The sequence below is a fragment of the Leptosomus discolor genome, chromosome 13 (genome assembly GCF_034619465.1).
Source record: "Leptosomus discolor isolate bLepDis1 chromosome 13, bLepDis1.hap2, whole genome shotgun sequence".
In the NCBI taxonomy this organism is placed as follows: Eukaryota; Metazoa; Chordata; class Aves; order Leptosomiformes; family Leptosomidae; genus Leptosomus; species Leptosomus discolor.
In genome coordinates, this window is record NC_141403.1 from 1,581,212 (window position 1) to 1,598,636 (window position 17,425).

At 44.2% G+C, this 17,425-nt stretch overlaps 1 protein-coding gene across 1 annotated transcript in view; it reads right to left on the minus strand.

Moving 5' to 3' along the window:
* Positions 1–1,218: 1,218 nt before the first annotated feature.
* CDH2 (cadherin 2) overlaps positions 1,219–17,425 on the minus strand; it is a 111,986-nt gene continuing 95,779 nt past the window's right edge. The window contains exons 15-16 of the mRNA XM_086472757.1: positions 7,458–7,622; positions 1,219–1,425 (exon numbers count right to left, since the gene is read on the minus strand). Coding sequence (XP_086328883.1) covers positions 1,219–1,425; positions 7,458–7,622 — 372 coding nt within the window. The remainder of the gene's footprint in view (positions 1,426–7,457; positions 7,623–17,425) is intronic.

Here is a 17,425-nt window from a genome sequence, read left to right on the forward strand (position 1 = left end):
GATCCAAAATTAGCATTTTATTCAGAACGTTGGGGTCAGAGGTGTATCATTCATGTTCTGGTACACAATACAGAGGCAAAGCTGTTCTCAGAAGTCTCTCCAGTTTGAAAGCTCCTTCCCCCTTCCCTCCCCACCCCCAAAACATACTGTATATTTACTCGTGCCACCAGCATCAGGCCAACTCCGCCCTCCCCCCCTCTTTTTTTTGGTACAAATTATGTAAAACTTTTGTGCTAAGAACTTTTCTCCCTCCCCAAACCAAAAAATTAATAAAAATAAAAATAAAAAAAATATTGAGTACTCTAACTACAGTTCAACAATTGAATCAATGTCACTTGTTTGCAACCTGTTTTGTAAATACTTTATCCATAACGAAAGATATAAACATGCAAAAACCTGAATCCATAGTCCAAATAATACATACACGTGTTCTGAAGTTTCTGCACTTCTCCACAGACTATGCCAATAAAACATTATGTACACATACCATTTTTTACAGTGAAGTGGGAAAAAAAATACTAGAAATTAAAATAGAAAAAAGAAAAGTGTACATGGATTAAGACCAAAATGTGTCTAACATTCTAGCATAAGGAAAAAAAAAAAAAATCAATTCTGCTACAAACTGGTGATATGAAAACTCCCTTTATTTGCAACCAGCTGCATAAGTTTTAGAATTTTAGTGAAAAAAATCCCCTAACATCTAAAACTAGAAGTAATGTACATTGTTCCACCTCATGGTCTTCTCTCCCAGATAATAAAATTGTTCCATGAGGATTTTTTTTTTGTTTATTTTTAATCTCCTTATTTTAATAAAAGCAATGCGATGTAACAAAAGCATGTTGAAGCATATTGTGTCTCACCTTACTCCTCCCCACCCCAACATATTTTGTCTCTTTAATGCATCATTTCATAAATCAGTACCATTAAAGCCTTAAACATAAAACTAATTCCGATCTGAAAAAGGTACAAAAAGGCACATAAAATCCCAGTGCTTCTGTACTGTAAAATTCAAGTGTAACTGAGCTCGACATTTTTTTCCAAACAGCATTGGATCACTGATATCCCACGGAGCCCAAATTGGTTTGCAGCCTAAGCCAAAGCCTTCAGCAAGCACTTGTGCTAGTAGACTACAAAGTTAAAGCCTAGCTTCTGTATGCTTTTGGGGAATATCAGTTGAAATGTTTGTACTTGTCCAAAAAACCAAGTTCCCTCTGAAGTTCAGTCGTCACCTCCACCGTACATGTCAGCGAGCTTCTTGAACCGCGGGCCCCAGTCATTTAGGTAGTCATAGTCTTGCTCGCCGCCACTGCTCGAGGAGTTGAGGGAGCTCAAGGACCCAGCGGTGGAGCCGCTTCCTTCGTAGTCAAAGACTAAGAGGGAGTCGTACGGCGGGGCTGTGGGGTCGTTGTCGGCTGCCTTCAGGCCCTGCAAGAAGGAGAGGGAGAAAAAAGCTGAAGTTCCGCACCTGAGAGAGAGGCAAACCGCAACTGGAACACGGCGGCGCAGCCGCCTGTCAACAGCCACTGGAGGAAACCCAGTCCCTGCTCCCGCCATCCAATTCAAAACAGGATTCGTGGTTTTGTCACGCAAGAGCTTCTTTCCATCCCTTTCAGAAGGGCCAGGTTTCCAGCATTCCAGCCCCGGAGTTTCGCAGGTAGCTGCAAACCCCAACCAAAAGCTACAAAAGCCTGACGAGACCCTCACGGCGCTGGGCCTGAGGCTGACACAGACCGGGCTCCAGAGCGACCCGGCCCCAGCCCGCGGCACGAGCAGCGCGGGGCCGGTTAGGACAGACGGATGGGGACGGGGAAACAGGCACGTGGGCCGGGATCCCCCTCCACAGCCACCCCACGGGGCCCAGAGCTCAGCCCTGACGCCGCTGGCCTGCAGGGCACGGGCCGCGGCTGGTCCTGCAGCTCCCTGGGCCTCTGCAGGCTGCGGGGGGAGAGACACGGGTTGTGTCGGCCTCCGCCTCACGGGCTCTGCCGCGACCGCCCGCACGGCTCCACCTGCTCTTCGGCAAACACACCCCCAGCGACCCCAGAGCTAAAGACGTGATTACAACCACTTCTGCTTCCGCGTTTCTAAGTATTCAAGCTGTCAGCACGCCCACCGTGGGTCTTGGCAATTGAAAACTTCCTCTCTCTAGAGCTGAACAACCCAAACTAAAACCGAAACAGACCGAACAAGAGGAAAGCAGGGAAAGAACCACACTTCTTCCAGAGAAAAGTCTCTTCCCTCCCTCTTTTCTTACACGGGTCCAAACCTAAACAGTAAGTTTAATTTTACAATACGAGACAATTGCTCTGTGCTTATCCTGGGAGGATTTAGGAGTTGAACGCAAAAGGCTGAAGCCTGAAGTCAAAAGCCCTCTTGTGTTTTGGATTTTTCAGCCTCGCCGTTTCTTCCATGGGATTAGCAATGCTTCTTCCAGATCTTCCAGTTTGGACAAGATCTGCTCTGGCAGCCCCTGGCAAGGGATAATGTATCTCCCAGAACTCCGTAAGGCTGAGCTACGATTTTACATCGCTTACTGTTAATTCTAACCAGTGCTATTTGTGCTGGTTTTATTTTTAATTTTTATTTATTTAAACATGCCTTTATCATACTCCCAACTATTTGAAGGACTGAGTGCACCTCCTTTGAATTATTTAACACATTCTGTTTCTAGAAAAGTTATTTTTTATTCTCAATTGTGCTTAATCTAAATGTGACATAATGGAAACGCATGTTGATTTTTCTTCTAGAAATACGTACATAGCTAAACCAACCAATTAAAGCGTATGGCACTGGTAAGGTAGAAGAGAATCCTGTTGTTTATTGCCTATCTAAAACAATTCAGAACTGTGCAAAATGTACCTAAAACGATTTTGCACATCAGTGGTGGAAAGGCCCAGCACATTTATCAAACTAGTGACCTGCGATCAAGAACGTATTTTGGCCTTAAAATTATTGTTTCATGTAGGACAACATCATCAAGCAGGTTATTAACAGCCTGCATTAGAAGTGCAATTTTGAATTATCTGATAAGAATAACTGGTGACGCTTGTTACCTTTCTCTTTAGAGTTTTCCATCCTGATCGCCACAATAAAGACAAAAAGATTGGGGATTCCGAAAAGGCAATGGCAAGTGTGGGAAGACTTCCCTAATCCAGCTTCAAAGCTGGAAATAGTTGTAAGGTTTTCTCTCAGTTTCTGCTGCCGAAGCACAAATGCAACTTTACTTCTTAGGCAGGAACTGGCCTTACAGCATTTCCACCTTCCCTTAAGCCTGCTTGGGGTGACAGACACCCCGGCTTTTCGAAGACGGGTGACAGGGAAGGAGAATAAATGCTGCTTGAGCTGAAGGAGTGCTGAGGTGTGAATCCCCCGCACCAGGGTGTGAAAGTCATTTAGAAACCCAGCTTGGACAAGAAATGCTGTTTCCCTCAGCTCTGCCTAGTAACAGCCAGCCAACCATGGGACAGTATTTTAGCAAAAACGGGTGAACAAAACGTTTTCCTACATCACTGCAGAAATCCTGATACTATCAGCCCCCACGGCAGACAGGCAGGCAGCCTCTCTCCATCTTGGTTTTTTCCAAAGGGGCAGCTGGATTTTTTTACAATTTGCTGCTGGTATCACGATAAGAATTTAAAAAGAAAACTGGTTTTGAGCTACTGACTCACAAGATAGCGTCTCACTAACAAATTCACTGTTTCACAGGCTGTGCTTACTGTGCAGCCCACTGCGTTCAGAGAAGGCAGCTCCAGGCCATGCGATGGAGGTGTGGATTCACCTGCACGCCCCAAGTCACACTGACATTTGCACCTATCTCCCGGTCAAGAATTCCTCAGATTCACAGTGTAACGACTGAGCTGAGTCTCTTAACTCTTCAGATCACAACCAAGTTTTCTGCTGTATTTGTGTGGCAAGTTACACACTAGAACGACAAAGAAACACTACAATTTTTTCACTTTCCCTCTGCTCAGCATATTTATTCCCTGAACCTACGCCGTGCACTGCTCCACTTTGCTGCTGGGTTCCACAGCATGTCCAAAGCCGGCGCTACTGGATGGCAGCTCCGGCACTGAAACTGCCCGATGAGGCTCCCTTCGGTTTCAGCATTGCCACCTTTTTCGCTCGTTATGCCACCCCTTGCAGCGGGTGGCACCACAACCTGCTGTACTGGCACAACCGGGAAGGCAACAAAGGGCTGCCAAGGACCGCTTCTACCGGTGTTGCTGCCGCGGTGTTGTCACCCGCCTCTGAAGGGATCCCTCGGCTCCTCCCAGGTGTGCTCAGCAATCCCAGAGCAGCAGAGTTGTCACAGCTATTTGGTTCGCAGTTTCCTGATCTGAAACCCCGGAGTTTTCACTAGACAGAGAAGCTTACTGAACCACAGAATTGCAGGGGCACATACCCGGGCCCAGGCGATCCTGGAGGGAGGCAGTGAAAGGATTCACACCTCCCTGCATTGGCCACACCACCAACGCACCACGAGCGGGCACAGAAGAGCCTCGGCAACACAAAGGCCAGCCTGAGACCCGGGACAGACTGGGTGGCAACCTCACTGTTCTCCTCTTCCTCCCTTACGCCTGTCCTGGGAGACAAGGGGCAGAAGAGGAGCAACTACAGTGCCTCGGCGGAGGAACAATGGGAACCTGAAGTCGTACGTTCCCTGGGACGTGTAACGTTCTTAATTTGGCTCAAATCAAGGGAAAGCAAAACCCTCAGAATCTTGAACTAATGTGAACCATTACAAAATCCAACGCTTTTATTTTCATTAATCCTACTACTTAATCAAATTCAGCGGATTTCTGATGAGAAGGAATGGAAGAACAGAGCCCTCCAGGGAAATAGGAAAAAACTGTTCCAAGTCTGGAACCCTTTCTGCACTCGACGAGAGAAACCAGAGAACATCGAGGGGCTCTGCTCCGCTCGGAGGTGCGCGGTATCAATAACCACTTACTAACAGTGAACTGAGGGTCCTCCCTGTCCTCACGGGACAAGATCTTTCCTTTGTCAGTTAAATTTAGTTCACCCCAGGCTATGTCCTCTATTGATTAGAAATATATTCTTAGCCACAAACTCTCAGCCACAATATCATCTGTTTAAGATTTCTAGGCACAGCGTAAGCAGTTCTTGCAAACATGATTAACAAAGCTACTTCAAACAGGCCTAATTTATACTGTCCTGCAAATCCTGACTATTTGTTAGTTATGTGTTAATTATGCTCCACGCTCTGCAGGTTAAGTTTTAAAAGGCTCAAAATGGAAAACAAGGTCTACAGAGGATTCTTCATAACACACGACTTCTTTCACTGACTTGTTTGTACACTGGACTGGAAGAAAAGGAGGTTTTTCCCTTCTCCCCCTTACATTAGAGATTCATCTCTCCATTGAAACAGACAAAACAAGAGAGTCCCCGAGGTCATTTAGCTTGTGCCTGCAAAACGTATTTTGATTATAAGGCACCTCTGGAATCCTCTTATTTTAGAAAGTTCATAGCTCTGTATGTGTTATCTTAACTTTGTAAGTGTTAAAAAAAAAACCAGCCTTGAAGTTTTTATCACACTTGTAACTTGTTTTTCAATGGAGACATCATCAGAACACTACGAAATACTCGTAGTTGTGTATGTCTCATAATTAGAGTTAATACAACGGATGACAGCTAGAAAACAATGCACAAGAAGAAACAGAGTACTGCCGAAAGGAAAGGAACAAAACGACCCACTAGGTCTCTTTCACTTCTTATTTCTACGGCTGTGTAATCAAAGCAAGAAGCAAAAACCACCCCATGCTTGCTTGGCAATGGTAGCTCAATCCCCCGATATCTGGGATCAATGACCTATCGTTCTTTTCTGTCACAAGCTGGAGTAACTCAGAGGCGGACCTGAACAACGCTGGCTGTGCCTGAGGCGCTGGGGAGCGTTCCTCAGCCTCCATCACTCCCCGGAGACGGGCCAGCATCCCAAAGGATCAGGCTCACCAGTGTCTCTGGGAAGAGGGCCAGGTCCTCCGAGACACCGGACTGATCCCCAAGAGCCTTGCATCGTTTCAGACCGAGGGGTAAGGCAGACTTCTTCGCCCTGTCTTACCTTGCTAGGTTGATTCAGCCTATCTTCTGTATGAGCTGCCCTGAGCCTGGGCTTTACCCAAGGCATTTCTTCTATTTACTTCAAGTAAAACTGAGAGGAACTCACAAATTTGGGTGGGTATCATCTTGCCAGGACTGCAGGTGGAATTCTCTGAAGAGAGTCTGGAAACCTGTGCACCCGGAATGTTTATGCTCTAGACGCTGATAATTTGACCGCACTAGCGACAACTACTGTGAAAGACTGATTCGTTTTTTTCCCCCCAACGGACTTTTTAGAATTGCATTTGTCATGGGAAATTTTAGCATTAGACACAAATTAAGATGAAACTGGTTTGGAGAAATAAACATCTCCATTTTGCTCAGACTTCTGGCAAAACAGACCGAGCATGGACAACCTTTGGGTGGCTACTGTATGCTAGAGAGAGTTAGGTGGAATGCCCCATAGTAAAATGATACATTCCTGTGAAATCCTAAGAAGGAAATACCTTATGAAAAAAAGATGGTAAATATATAGTGCTTGAAACACAGAAGCTACCTCATAGAGTTCCTTTCAATCAGAGGATGTAATTAACTACTACTATTCATCTACAGAATGTAGCTTATTTTTAAGCAGTAAATTTTGGGTTAGTATGTGTTTTCCTATGACCAGCAAGCACAAGAAACACATTCTGTCTCAAGTTCCACAAACCCGATGATTTAAGACTGACCACTGATAGAAACAATGAAACAAATATTTGCAGGAGCATTTCTTTCCAAACTGTGAGTAAACTGGTATAGTCTGAACCTTACTTACATTTATCTTTATTAGACTGAAGAATCAAAGATAATGTAAAGACTTTTCAAGCTCTGTGACAAGTATTAAAAGCACTTACTGAACACTTAATTTAGCTGCCCCGCTCACTAATCACATTTGATGGAATTCTTTTGGTCTTATTGAAGGTACTGAATTTCCACTATTATCTGGATTCAAAGGGTAACGTATGAGGAAAATGAACTGCTTCCATTATTAAATTACTGTGAATTAATTAATGAATTTAGGCTAAACTATAATTTTGTTAGTCTATTTATTACTTGGAACCCATAGAATAATCCTGCTTGGAGATACTGTGGTTGCAGCTGATAACATGTTATGAGTGTAATTAACACAAATGTACAGAAATTAATTGATATATCTTCCCTTTCTGTTTGAATGAGTTAATTAAATTTGTCTGCACTTTAAAAGAACGTATTTACTTCAATCTAGCAAGACAATTTTAATTGTCTAAGTTTTAAAAAGTTATTGTGTTCAAACGTAACAGCTACTCATGCAGAGTACAATTAACGAAATATCAAAGCTTATCAGCTCTTAGGAGGAAACTCTTTTTAAAACTCCCCTTTACCTCATTAATGAAGTCCCCAATGTCCCCAGGATGAGGAGCAGCTGATCTGACTGGATACTGAGGTTCTGCATGGATCGGCCTTTCATCAAGACGTCTGATTCCAACAGGTTTGATGGCATCTGGTTCCACAGTGTCAGGCTGCTGGAGCTGGCTCAAGTCATAATCCTGCAAAATTTGAAACAAAGACGGTACGTTAGGAGAATTTCAAACAATATCTGTCAGGGGGGAAAAACGAGAAGGTAAAAAAGTGAAAATGCCAGGTATTATTTCACCAGAAGTCCTATTTTCAGGACGGCAACGCTCACTGAGAATAAGTCAATAACATCGTTATTTGCATACCAACAGGATGTGATTTGATTTACACTCCCCAAATCTCTTGTTTTGATTCTATTCCATCAGATTTGTAGAGCTTCTCCTAAGTTTTCCATTGAGAAGCAAGGATTTGAGTAGTACTATTAAGAGACTAAACACTTTCCGTTAGTCATGACGATTTACTGCACAGAGCAAAGATGCCAAATCCAACCCTTATTTTTCTAAGCAAATAAATGCCAGACATTCTGAGAGAGAGGCAAGCGCGCTGCTCTGCAGCACTTTATAATACCTTCAAAGAATGAATTTAAGACTCCTTGCTGATTTCATGTGGCTTCCGTAATATGAAAGCCAAAGGGGGAAAAAATGTCATAAGAAGTACAAAGCTTCTCAGATTTGGCCTTAATTCCAAGCACTTCCTAAAGATTACTCGTGGAGCCGTCCATTAAGTCCTTGATGCCGCAGTTTCAAGCTCTGGCAGACCGATGGAGCTAGCACAGCACTACGAATGACAACAAGCACTATCTAAGTATACACAAAACGTAATTAGATGAATGTTTGTGCATTTGAGAGAGCCATGCCTCAACAGTGTTGGTACGGCGTGATGCACTTCAGCACTGCCATTCACCTCGCTGTTGTGTGTCTAGAACGCAGTCCCGCCCCAGGATGCCTCTGCACAAGGCACTGGTAAAAAGGTAGGACAAAGAACTGGGCTTAAAGGCTTGAACTGAAGCCATTCACCAACTACCAGCAGGCTGGGGCTCACGCCAACTCCACTGTATGCCAAATACCCCGCCCCACAAATACTCCAAGCAGTTAGGAGGCATCCTAAAGAAGCTCCTTCACCATCAGTCTCTCTTTTTCAAGTGTCATTCTGGTGAAAATCGTACTTATAATCTCCACTTGCTGGAAGCTGTCTGTGCAGACCATTACATTTGCGTCGATTCCTAACCGGCCCCCGAAGGAAGCATTCAGTCACCTCCTGGGACGCAGGTCCCTTTTGGGAGTATTACCTGCTGTGACCCCAAACCCAGACCCTTCAACAGGAGGAAGAGGCTGCTGACAGCAGGGAAGGCAGTTTGCTGGGAGAACTGTAACTGACTCTCAAATCCACGACACCTTCCAGCTTGTTCCTTGGGTCCAGCTGACTGCACACAAATAGCCAAAAAAAGGTGGAACAGCTCCACTGAGATCTGAGAGTGCAGTTTCATATGCTTTAATTAGATTACAAGTTCCTTGGGGCAGAGCTTTAACTTCTACCTTTAGGTTCTTCATGTACCAAACAGAATCAGAAGTGATCTCCATGAAGCGATATGAATTGGAAGAAAGTAAACAGAACAGAACTTCTTATCTTTTCCCTTTTTATTACGTAAAATAAATCAAAATAGTTTAGAGACATGTTATCACAAAATCCTATCAGAGGAGAATGTACATTTTAGAAATTATAAATCTCTAACACGAGTGCTTTTCATACCCACCCAAAAGATAAAAGGTGGAAAACACCAACACGGAGAAACGAAAACTACAGGGTTTTTATACTAAGCATTTCCTTATGGAAGAATCCAAACGGGTATGGTTAAATAACAGTGTATCCAAACAGGAAAGCCCCTCTGGTCATGCCAGTTTTATAAAGATAAGAGGTTTTTTCCACCCACTTGCATATGCATACAGCTCTTTTTCTGATCAGTGGTCACCCGGAGATGCAACACGAACCCAGTCAGTCAGTCTGGCACCTTCACCCCTACGACCACCCTCCAGAGCACGCGTACAGTTTGAGACGTCTCCAGGCTCTACAGCTGAGCAGACAGCACAGACTGCCGCCTGCAGGGCAGGATGTGTCCTTCCGTGCACTCCCACTCTGGTTTTCTTTCCCAGGACAATTTAGGGCGCTGCCACCTAGCCCTCTACCAGATGAAATTTATTTTGCTGGTCTGTTAGTGTCTGGACAGGAGAGAAGACCCACTGTGCTTATTCCTCCCAAATCTCTCGTACCATTCAAACCCACGCTCACTGTACCTCAGTCAGGTGTGGCACCTCATCCACCGACCCCCCAACCTGGCTTCGTGCCGTACGGATGCGGCGCCACACAACGAGTCCAGCTGGTTCAGCGTTCTGCCTAGAGCCAACTCCACTCAACTACTGCCCAGTAAAAGGAGGAGAAACGTTTTCAAGAGCCAGGGCGTCAGCTGTCTAGGGCTGCTGCAGCTCCATCTCCTCGCTCCATGCTGTACTCACAGCGAGCAAACGGGAAAGCTTTTAACCTATTACCTAAAGCTCCTGAACAGGCTTTAAGGTTAGTCTCAAGCAGAGTTTGTCAAGACAGTTAACTGCAGGAGTGACAGCTGAAAGGAAAACTGTGACACATCAGAGAGAGAAGACGACATGCTGGGGTGGGTTGGGACAGCCAGCTTGGAGCAACGTTCTGGGTCATTATTTTTACTCAGTCTCAGGACCACAAGTCAACAATGTTTGGTCTTTGCTCCAGGCTTTTCCCATATAACCTGTTCATATTTACAGTCTGCTGATGGACTAATGAGACACAGGGCCAGGCTCTCCACTGGAAACATACTTGACCAAAGGTTGTGAGCATCTAATTCATGCGGCTGCCAACTTCTATCAGAGATATTTATTTACTTATTTACGCTGTTTAGCCCTAACTCCAGCAATTTTCAGTTTGAGTTTGCTTCAATCCAAACTGAGAGTTTGAGTTTTTCTCCTCAAACTTCTGGATGAGCTTAGATTGTTGATGGAAGGGAGAATCTAGCATTACTTTTTCTCTGTTGGAAGGTTGCTCAAACATACTAGTTTGCTCCTGCTTTGCATCTAGCAAAAACTCAGGCCTTTAGAAATCAGAAATTTAGACTAGTCTGATTGTCCAAATCTACAGTCAACAGGGAAACAGAACCCTCCCATTCTATGACAGGGATCTAAGTGAAGCAAGCTGAAAGATCCCTTGCCTTTCCCCTTGTTGATAAAGGGATCTGACACCCCTGGATGAGACAATACAGCTATCTTTTAGATAACTGGTGGTTAAGGAGGTGACAGCCTTAATGCTTTACCAATGTAACTCTCTTGGTGTAACCACCAGCACTTCTGCCTCTCCGGTTAGCATCTCCATCACCGCTACTGGCTCTTGCTGAAAAAACCCCGACACCTGTATTGAAGCAGAAAAACTTCTGGGTTTGATTTGCTTTTGTCTTCAACTTGAAGAAACATCCAGAACAGAAGAAAAGGCCATTTTATATTCCCCAGTAATCACTGATTTACAAAGAAACAAGATAATGCAGCCTTCAAAATCTCTTCCCCTAAACAACTTCCTCTTGTGCAAGGCAGCTATTCACTTAACAGCACTTAAGCAATAAGCCCTCGTGCAGCAGTCAACAGTGATAGCAGTAGGAGAGATTTTTTTAAAAAAGTACCTTTCTGACCGAGTTACTGGATTCTAAAGTCCCTGCAAAAAAAATGAGGGGACAGGCCAAGAAACAGAGTTTCTCAGAAGCTTCTAGTTTTATACAGTTAACTTTCCTGCTGGATTAGCTGTTCTGGCTGTGTTTGCATTTTAGAAGATGTACTTAAGTCCTTGGCAAAAACTTGACGAAGTTAAAATTCTTACAGTTACTGACCTGCTTTATACGAATGCATCCCGGAACATGAGAAAGCAGAACTGCAAACGACAGAATCAAACCACAACTTATTAAAACTACGAATCCTACGCAGAGATGGGACTGACTGTTTTCCACATAGGAAAACTCTCAAAATATCAGAATATTACACCTAAATTCAGCTTTCCACTGAGTTTTCCCTAACGGTAACAGTGATAGATCCTAGTATACGCAACCTGCCTGACATATTCATTAATGAATTTGGCTTTTCTGTTATCTTGGAGCTCTCAGTGTATTTCCTGGCCACTCATTAGACACGCTTCCAGGGACGAGCTGGTTGTTTTACTTTGTACAGAGCCAAAGCTTTGGCGATGGGTGAATACAGGCCTGCACATATGACTGACTAACAAAAAACACTACGTCTGCTTCTCATTTTCAAAGGATGCAGCCTTTGCAAAGAGATATGAACGTTCAGACCTATCCTCATGCAAGAAATAATCAATTTAATTGTCACCAGATCACTTAATTCGGTGGTGAGAGCTGTGAGCATCACTCACTGAACACAACCAGCTGCAGTGGTCTAAGGGCACGTAAGGCAGCGTTGGCAAAATTTTGCATTTCCCCCACCCTTTTACACGACAGTGCCTTAGCGTAAACCCAATTTTATTGTTGGCGTAAGAGAACAGAGCAAACTACGACCTGAAGTTCCTACGGATAAAACCATTTTCTGCTTTGCCTTTGTGTTCCCAAGACAATTACTGTCCCCTCCGACAGGGAAACGGGATGGGGAAGCAAGGGAAGAAATATCTTGCGCAGCTGAATGTTCCCATCTGCCAAGGTCTTTTAAAACAAAGAAAAAGGAAGCGAAACCAATCTTGCTGTATCTTACCATTCTACTCCCAAAGCCACCAATATCACCCTAAAAAACTATGAGAAATTTGCACGTGGAATATTGCCTGAGTTTTGCAAACCACTCCAACCCGCCCCAAGCCTCACATCTGCTGAAATAATGGGACTCCAAACCCAGGAAAAGCACAGAGGACTGACTGGAGGCAGGCTGCAGGTGGGAGGCCAGTTAAAACGCCTGCGCTAACGTAACAGTTGCTTTTTATTTGCCACTCACTTGATTACTTTCTGTCATATTGCTTTTCCCGTTTGTTTTTATTGTAGATGCACCTGAAGTATTGCAAGTTCATAATTTTTGAGATAACAAAGAAGCTAGCTTATCTTTTTAATGGCAAAAAAGGTGAAAGGTAAACTCCAGCGGCAGATAAAACACGGTAACAGGCGTAGGTTCTAGATAGGATAAAACAAACCACAAAACAATTCTGTAATGGAATTATGGAAACATTACTTTTCGTATGATGAGATAAAGACTCACCAAGGAATGACAGTAATTCCTCCACAGGAGCACTGCATGAGTCACTCATTCAAAAAAATGAAGTTAATGTCTTAGTAAGCAAACACAATCCCCAAAATAACTGCCTACTAATTATAATACTGTGTATTCCTAGGAATATCTTAGCAACAGTTATTTCGTTCATCAGCATTAAAATTTCTAAATGTAAAATATGTTCTAATCTTAATGCCATGCAAAATAAAGGTCAGAAAGTGAGAACAAATGGTCCGAGTAACTCTCGGATAAGGGTGGTAAAAACAAAATGTAATCAAATGGATTTATTAAGTGCCTCGAGTAGGTAAGGACCACTGTCGTGTTTACAGCAGAGGTTATGGCAAGATCCAGCACACAAGATGTCAGCATACAGAAGGTTACAATAATAAAAAACCAAACCAAACCAAACAAAAAAATCCAACAGATCACTCAAATTTGTTTTTATCAATGACACAGAAATGCTGGAACAAAGCTACCCTTTCCATAAAGGAGCAACTTCTGCTTAGAATTTAGATCCTGCACAAATAAACAGTTATGTTTTTATTTCTAATGCTATTACCATCTTTACAATAAACGCTACTATCTTCTTTCTCCATATAAACACGTAGTAAGACACGACAAAAAGCAGCTATTGACTAATGTCTGAATGCACTTGTAGGAAAAGGTGATGTTGGAAGGAACACGCAGAGCCATTATGAAGTAAAAATACTCTGAATAATAGTAAAATCATTGCAATAGAAACTCTTGTGCTGAAGAAATCTGAGTACAAGACTAAAATACAGATTCCAACCAGCTGCTCTGCCGTACTTCCAAAGCATACCACCCGCTTGCTCGGGCAGCTTGCTTCCACAGGACCACCTGCATGAGCAAGTACCACCGAAATTCGGTAAACACTACAGAAACGGGCTCAAAGGGGATGAGAGGATCATCTTGTGCAATGAGATGTACTGAAAAGCAATTAAATGGGAAAAAAAAAGGAAGTATCACAGCTATCGATGGCCCGAGACACGTGATAAAACGCGTCAGTGACGCTGCGGGCTGTGACCTGCTGGTGTGAGCTGCGCTGCAGGCCTGTGCCCAGCGCCTTACACCCGGCCAGCAGGAGGCTTTGGCGTCCAGAACTGACAGCAGTGCTGCAAGTGGAGGGAGAACGTTCATCACGGGCACCTCACAACTCCCGTTCCCTCAACAGCTACAAGCTCCAGGTCACGTAGTCTGTTAACAACCACCAGCTTCATAATTTGTACCTAAACCAGGCACATGATTTCAGACTCTAGCAAGCTGTAGTGTCCCTCACCCCCCACCCCAATCACCGAGTTAAAAATTCAGACGCGATTAAAAAAAAAAAAACCACAAGCAAAACAGAACCCCCCAGAACTCTTCCCCTTCCCCAAACCAGTAACCAAACCAGTCCCAGCGACCTCTGCGAATGATGCTGACTCAAAGCCTCTCATGGCTCTGCTCCTCTAAGTCAGGTAGCCAAGCTGTTAAAACCGGAGAATATGAAACAAAATCCTGAGACAAATATTCCAGATTTTCTATCTGCAATACCACTGCCTCCCCTCCTTCCTCCCTCGTCCCCAGCTTTTGCTAGTACAGTGGTCTTTCCAGAAACCAGGAAAAATAAATGCTTCTGCCTGGAACAACGGGAGTGCCACACAGCTTTCAGACCCAGCTTTTCAGGCCACGTTTCTGCGAAACAGAAGTTTAGGTGAAAACATCCAGAACACTTCTGGCACTGACAATGCTCTTCAGTGGGGAGCGGGCTGACTTCAGTTATGACCCACAGCTCAAGAGCTTTTCTGGCTTAGGGAAGCAAAAGCATTTTTCTCAGCTGCTGTGGAGATCACACGACCCCGTGCACATCATGCCAGGCTAGAGGAAGACTATGAATCATTCAAGAACCTCAATTTTTTTGTCAAACATTCAGCCTGTCAGAGTGAACAAAGCAGGCCAAGGTGGCCTCAGATGGGATTAACAGGAGACCTTCACGATGGAATAAACAGCTCTTCGTATAACAGACTTCATACCATAATTCCTTGGAAATGCTAGCACAGGAGGGAAAAACCCCAAACCAAACCCCAAGCAGGAATTCCACCTCGCTGCTGACAGTTGCCATGACTCAGAGGAACCAGCTGGGATTTGGAACTCATGAAATCTGTTGTGGGAGACAGTACTCTGATAGCACATCCCCAAGAATTTGAAAGGAACATGCTGCGCATGCTTTAGGAGTTCCTGGGCCTCCTGTGACAACTAAGAAACCCAACTGCATAGCTTCCAAATAAACAAACCCTCCTAAATAAATAAATTACCCCAAGAGCAAAACCACGAGTCTAAAAGTAGTTTGGTTCAGGATGCAGAGAGTCCTAAGCTCTATCACTTCTCTTCAAGCCCCACCAGCCGTATCTTCAAATCACCTAAACATCTGGCATAAACAAGAAAAATATGAGGCCACACACGGTAAATCTTCAAGCATGCATCCAGAAAAGCAGGTGATTTTAAAAAGGCCTAAGTAATTTGCTTGCTATAAATAGAAGTAAGTAATTTTAAAAGCTACAGATCATGAAAATAACTGAAGCTTTGAAAACACTGTTTTCACTGAGATTCACCCGAAGCTTTGAGCATTCCCTTCTGTCTTGCTGCCTAAGACACACCCTGGGTTGGATGGGTTGGAGTCCCCTTGAGCACAGCTTTCTACCAAAGCTGCTTGTTCAACCCAGTCCTGATGGTTTTGGGGACAGTGCACCATAAAAAGTTAGTATTGACGCAGAGCATGTTCCTCTGCCGTTTGACAATGACTTGTGGATGCAAGGTTGACACGAAATAATCTTTCTTGATTTTAATAGAACAGTGGCAGTTTTACCCTATGAGGCCTCATGCTGAGAAGAGATTTTTGACAGCAGTCTCGGGGGTTTTTTTAAGAACACTTTAACTTTGCATTTTTGTCAAAGTAAGCATTAAAGTGTCAAAGATCTCTACAGCCAGTGCCTTTTGCCCACCGTGTCCTGCAGGCAGCTTTGCTCGTACAGCGTTCTGCTACGCCACGGCTCGCAAAAACCAGATTACTATTGCTGGGACGTTTCAAAAGCTTACCATTCCAAGTTCTTAAATCTCACAGAAAACACATGCAAAACTGAACAAAACCCAACCAAATATAATCCTCCTTCTTTCCCTCGGACACAGGAGGTGAGGGGGGCAAGGACGGAACCCAGAACAAGTGAACCTAGGAACTATTATCACCCAGGCAGAAACTAGGTTTTACAGAATATCAAACCAAAATAGACTAAAATAATCTTCACGAACAGCAAGACAGACCTTATTTCCATCACCCACTGCAGACAGAAAACTCAGTGCCCACATGAAAAGTGTGAGCTCTCCATTCAGCCATTCTGGACAGGAACAAATTCCTAACTTTGGAGCTGTGGAAGAACTTACCCCAGTTTTGCCTACCCAGTGGCCCCAAACTCCTGCCCCAGCAGTGGTTAGCAAAGCTTGCTGTACTTCGTACGAGCTTTTTTTTTTCCTTTTCCTGCAACGTTTGTGACGTTTGCAGTGCATAAAGACATTTAGACCCTCAAACACCACGGTCTACTGCTCAATGGGTCAGGAAAGGGACCAGTGTACCTGAGCTATGTGGCTGGCAGCTAAGATAATTAATTTGCAACCGTGGCCTTAAAATTCGTCTTAAGAAAGCAAGCAGGGGTTTTGTGGCTAAAAATCACTCCATTTTCTATAAAGCCCTTAAACGTCTCTGTGTCGAGATGCTTCCTCTGCTCGCCGTGGGAGGAAATGATCCTAATTTCACATTTCTTACCACTTTACTGCCACTCCACCCACCGACAGGTTTCCCTTTCCCCGCGCACGCAACCCTCGCTCTCTGCTGGGGCAAGGCTGCGGTTGTGGACGGCTGACAGCCACACAACGTTCCCTCCCACTGCACTAGCCTGGCTACACCTCTCACACAGATCAGTGCTTTCACTGGAGAGGAGCACACTACAGGATGGGCAGAGAAGGGACTCCAGCACCATCTCTACACTGTTAAGTATTTTACTCTCACCGCATGCCGCTACAACAACGCTGAAAGTCTCTGATCTGCAGCACAACCTCCTGTAGCACTCCTCCAGCATCACCTACGACTTCGCAATGAACAGTATATACTCTGAAAACCTTACTGGCTCTCGGGATCCTCGGGATCACGTCCTGAGGGTCGTGTGGACAATAATTATAAGTCAAAACCACATGAAAGTTGCTGAACAGATCCTCCAGAGAATTATGGGTGAACAAGAGCCGGGGAGATGTGAACTGGAAAATTAGTTCTCCCACGACTGAGTTTTTCTACGTGTTTTTTAAGCTTGTAACTCTTCTGGGCAGTAACAGATGCACAATCAGGATGCAATCCTTGTACTCAAACTATCTGTGTACAAACAACTGGAATACACAGGTTGTCTTCAATTTGTTTAGTACCATAAGCAGTTTTCCAAAACGGCACAAATGTCGTTTCCTCTGCGCATTGCTCACCAATAAAGTTATGCAGAAAAGCCAGGAAGTAGGAACGGTGCTTGGGGGAATGCAGGAAGCACAGAAGCGACTAAGGGGAACACAGATTTCAGCCAAACAAATGAGCAGAAGGACGCTATAGAGGTCTGTAGCGGTGAAGGGAGACA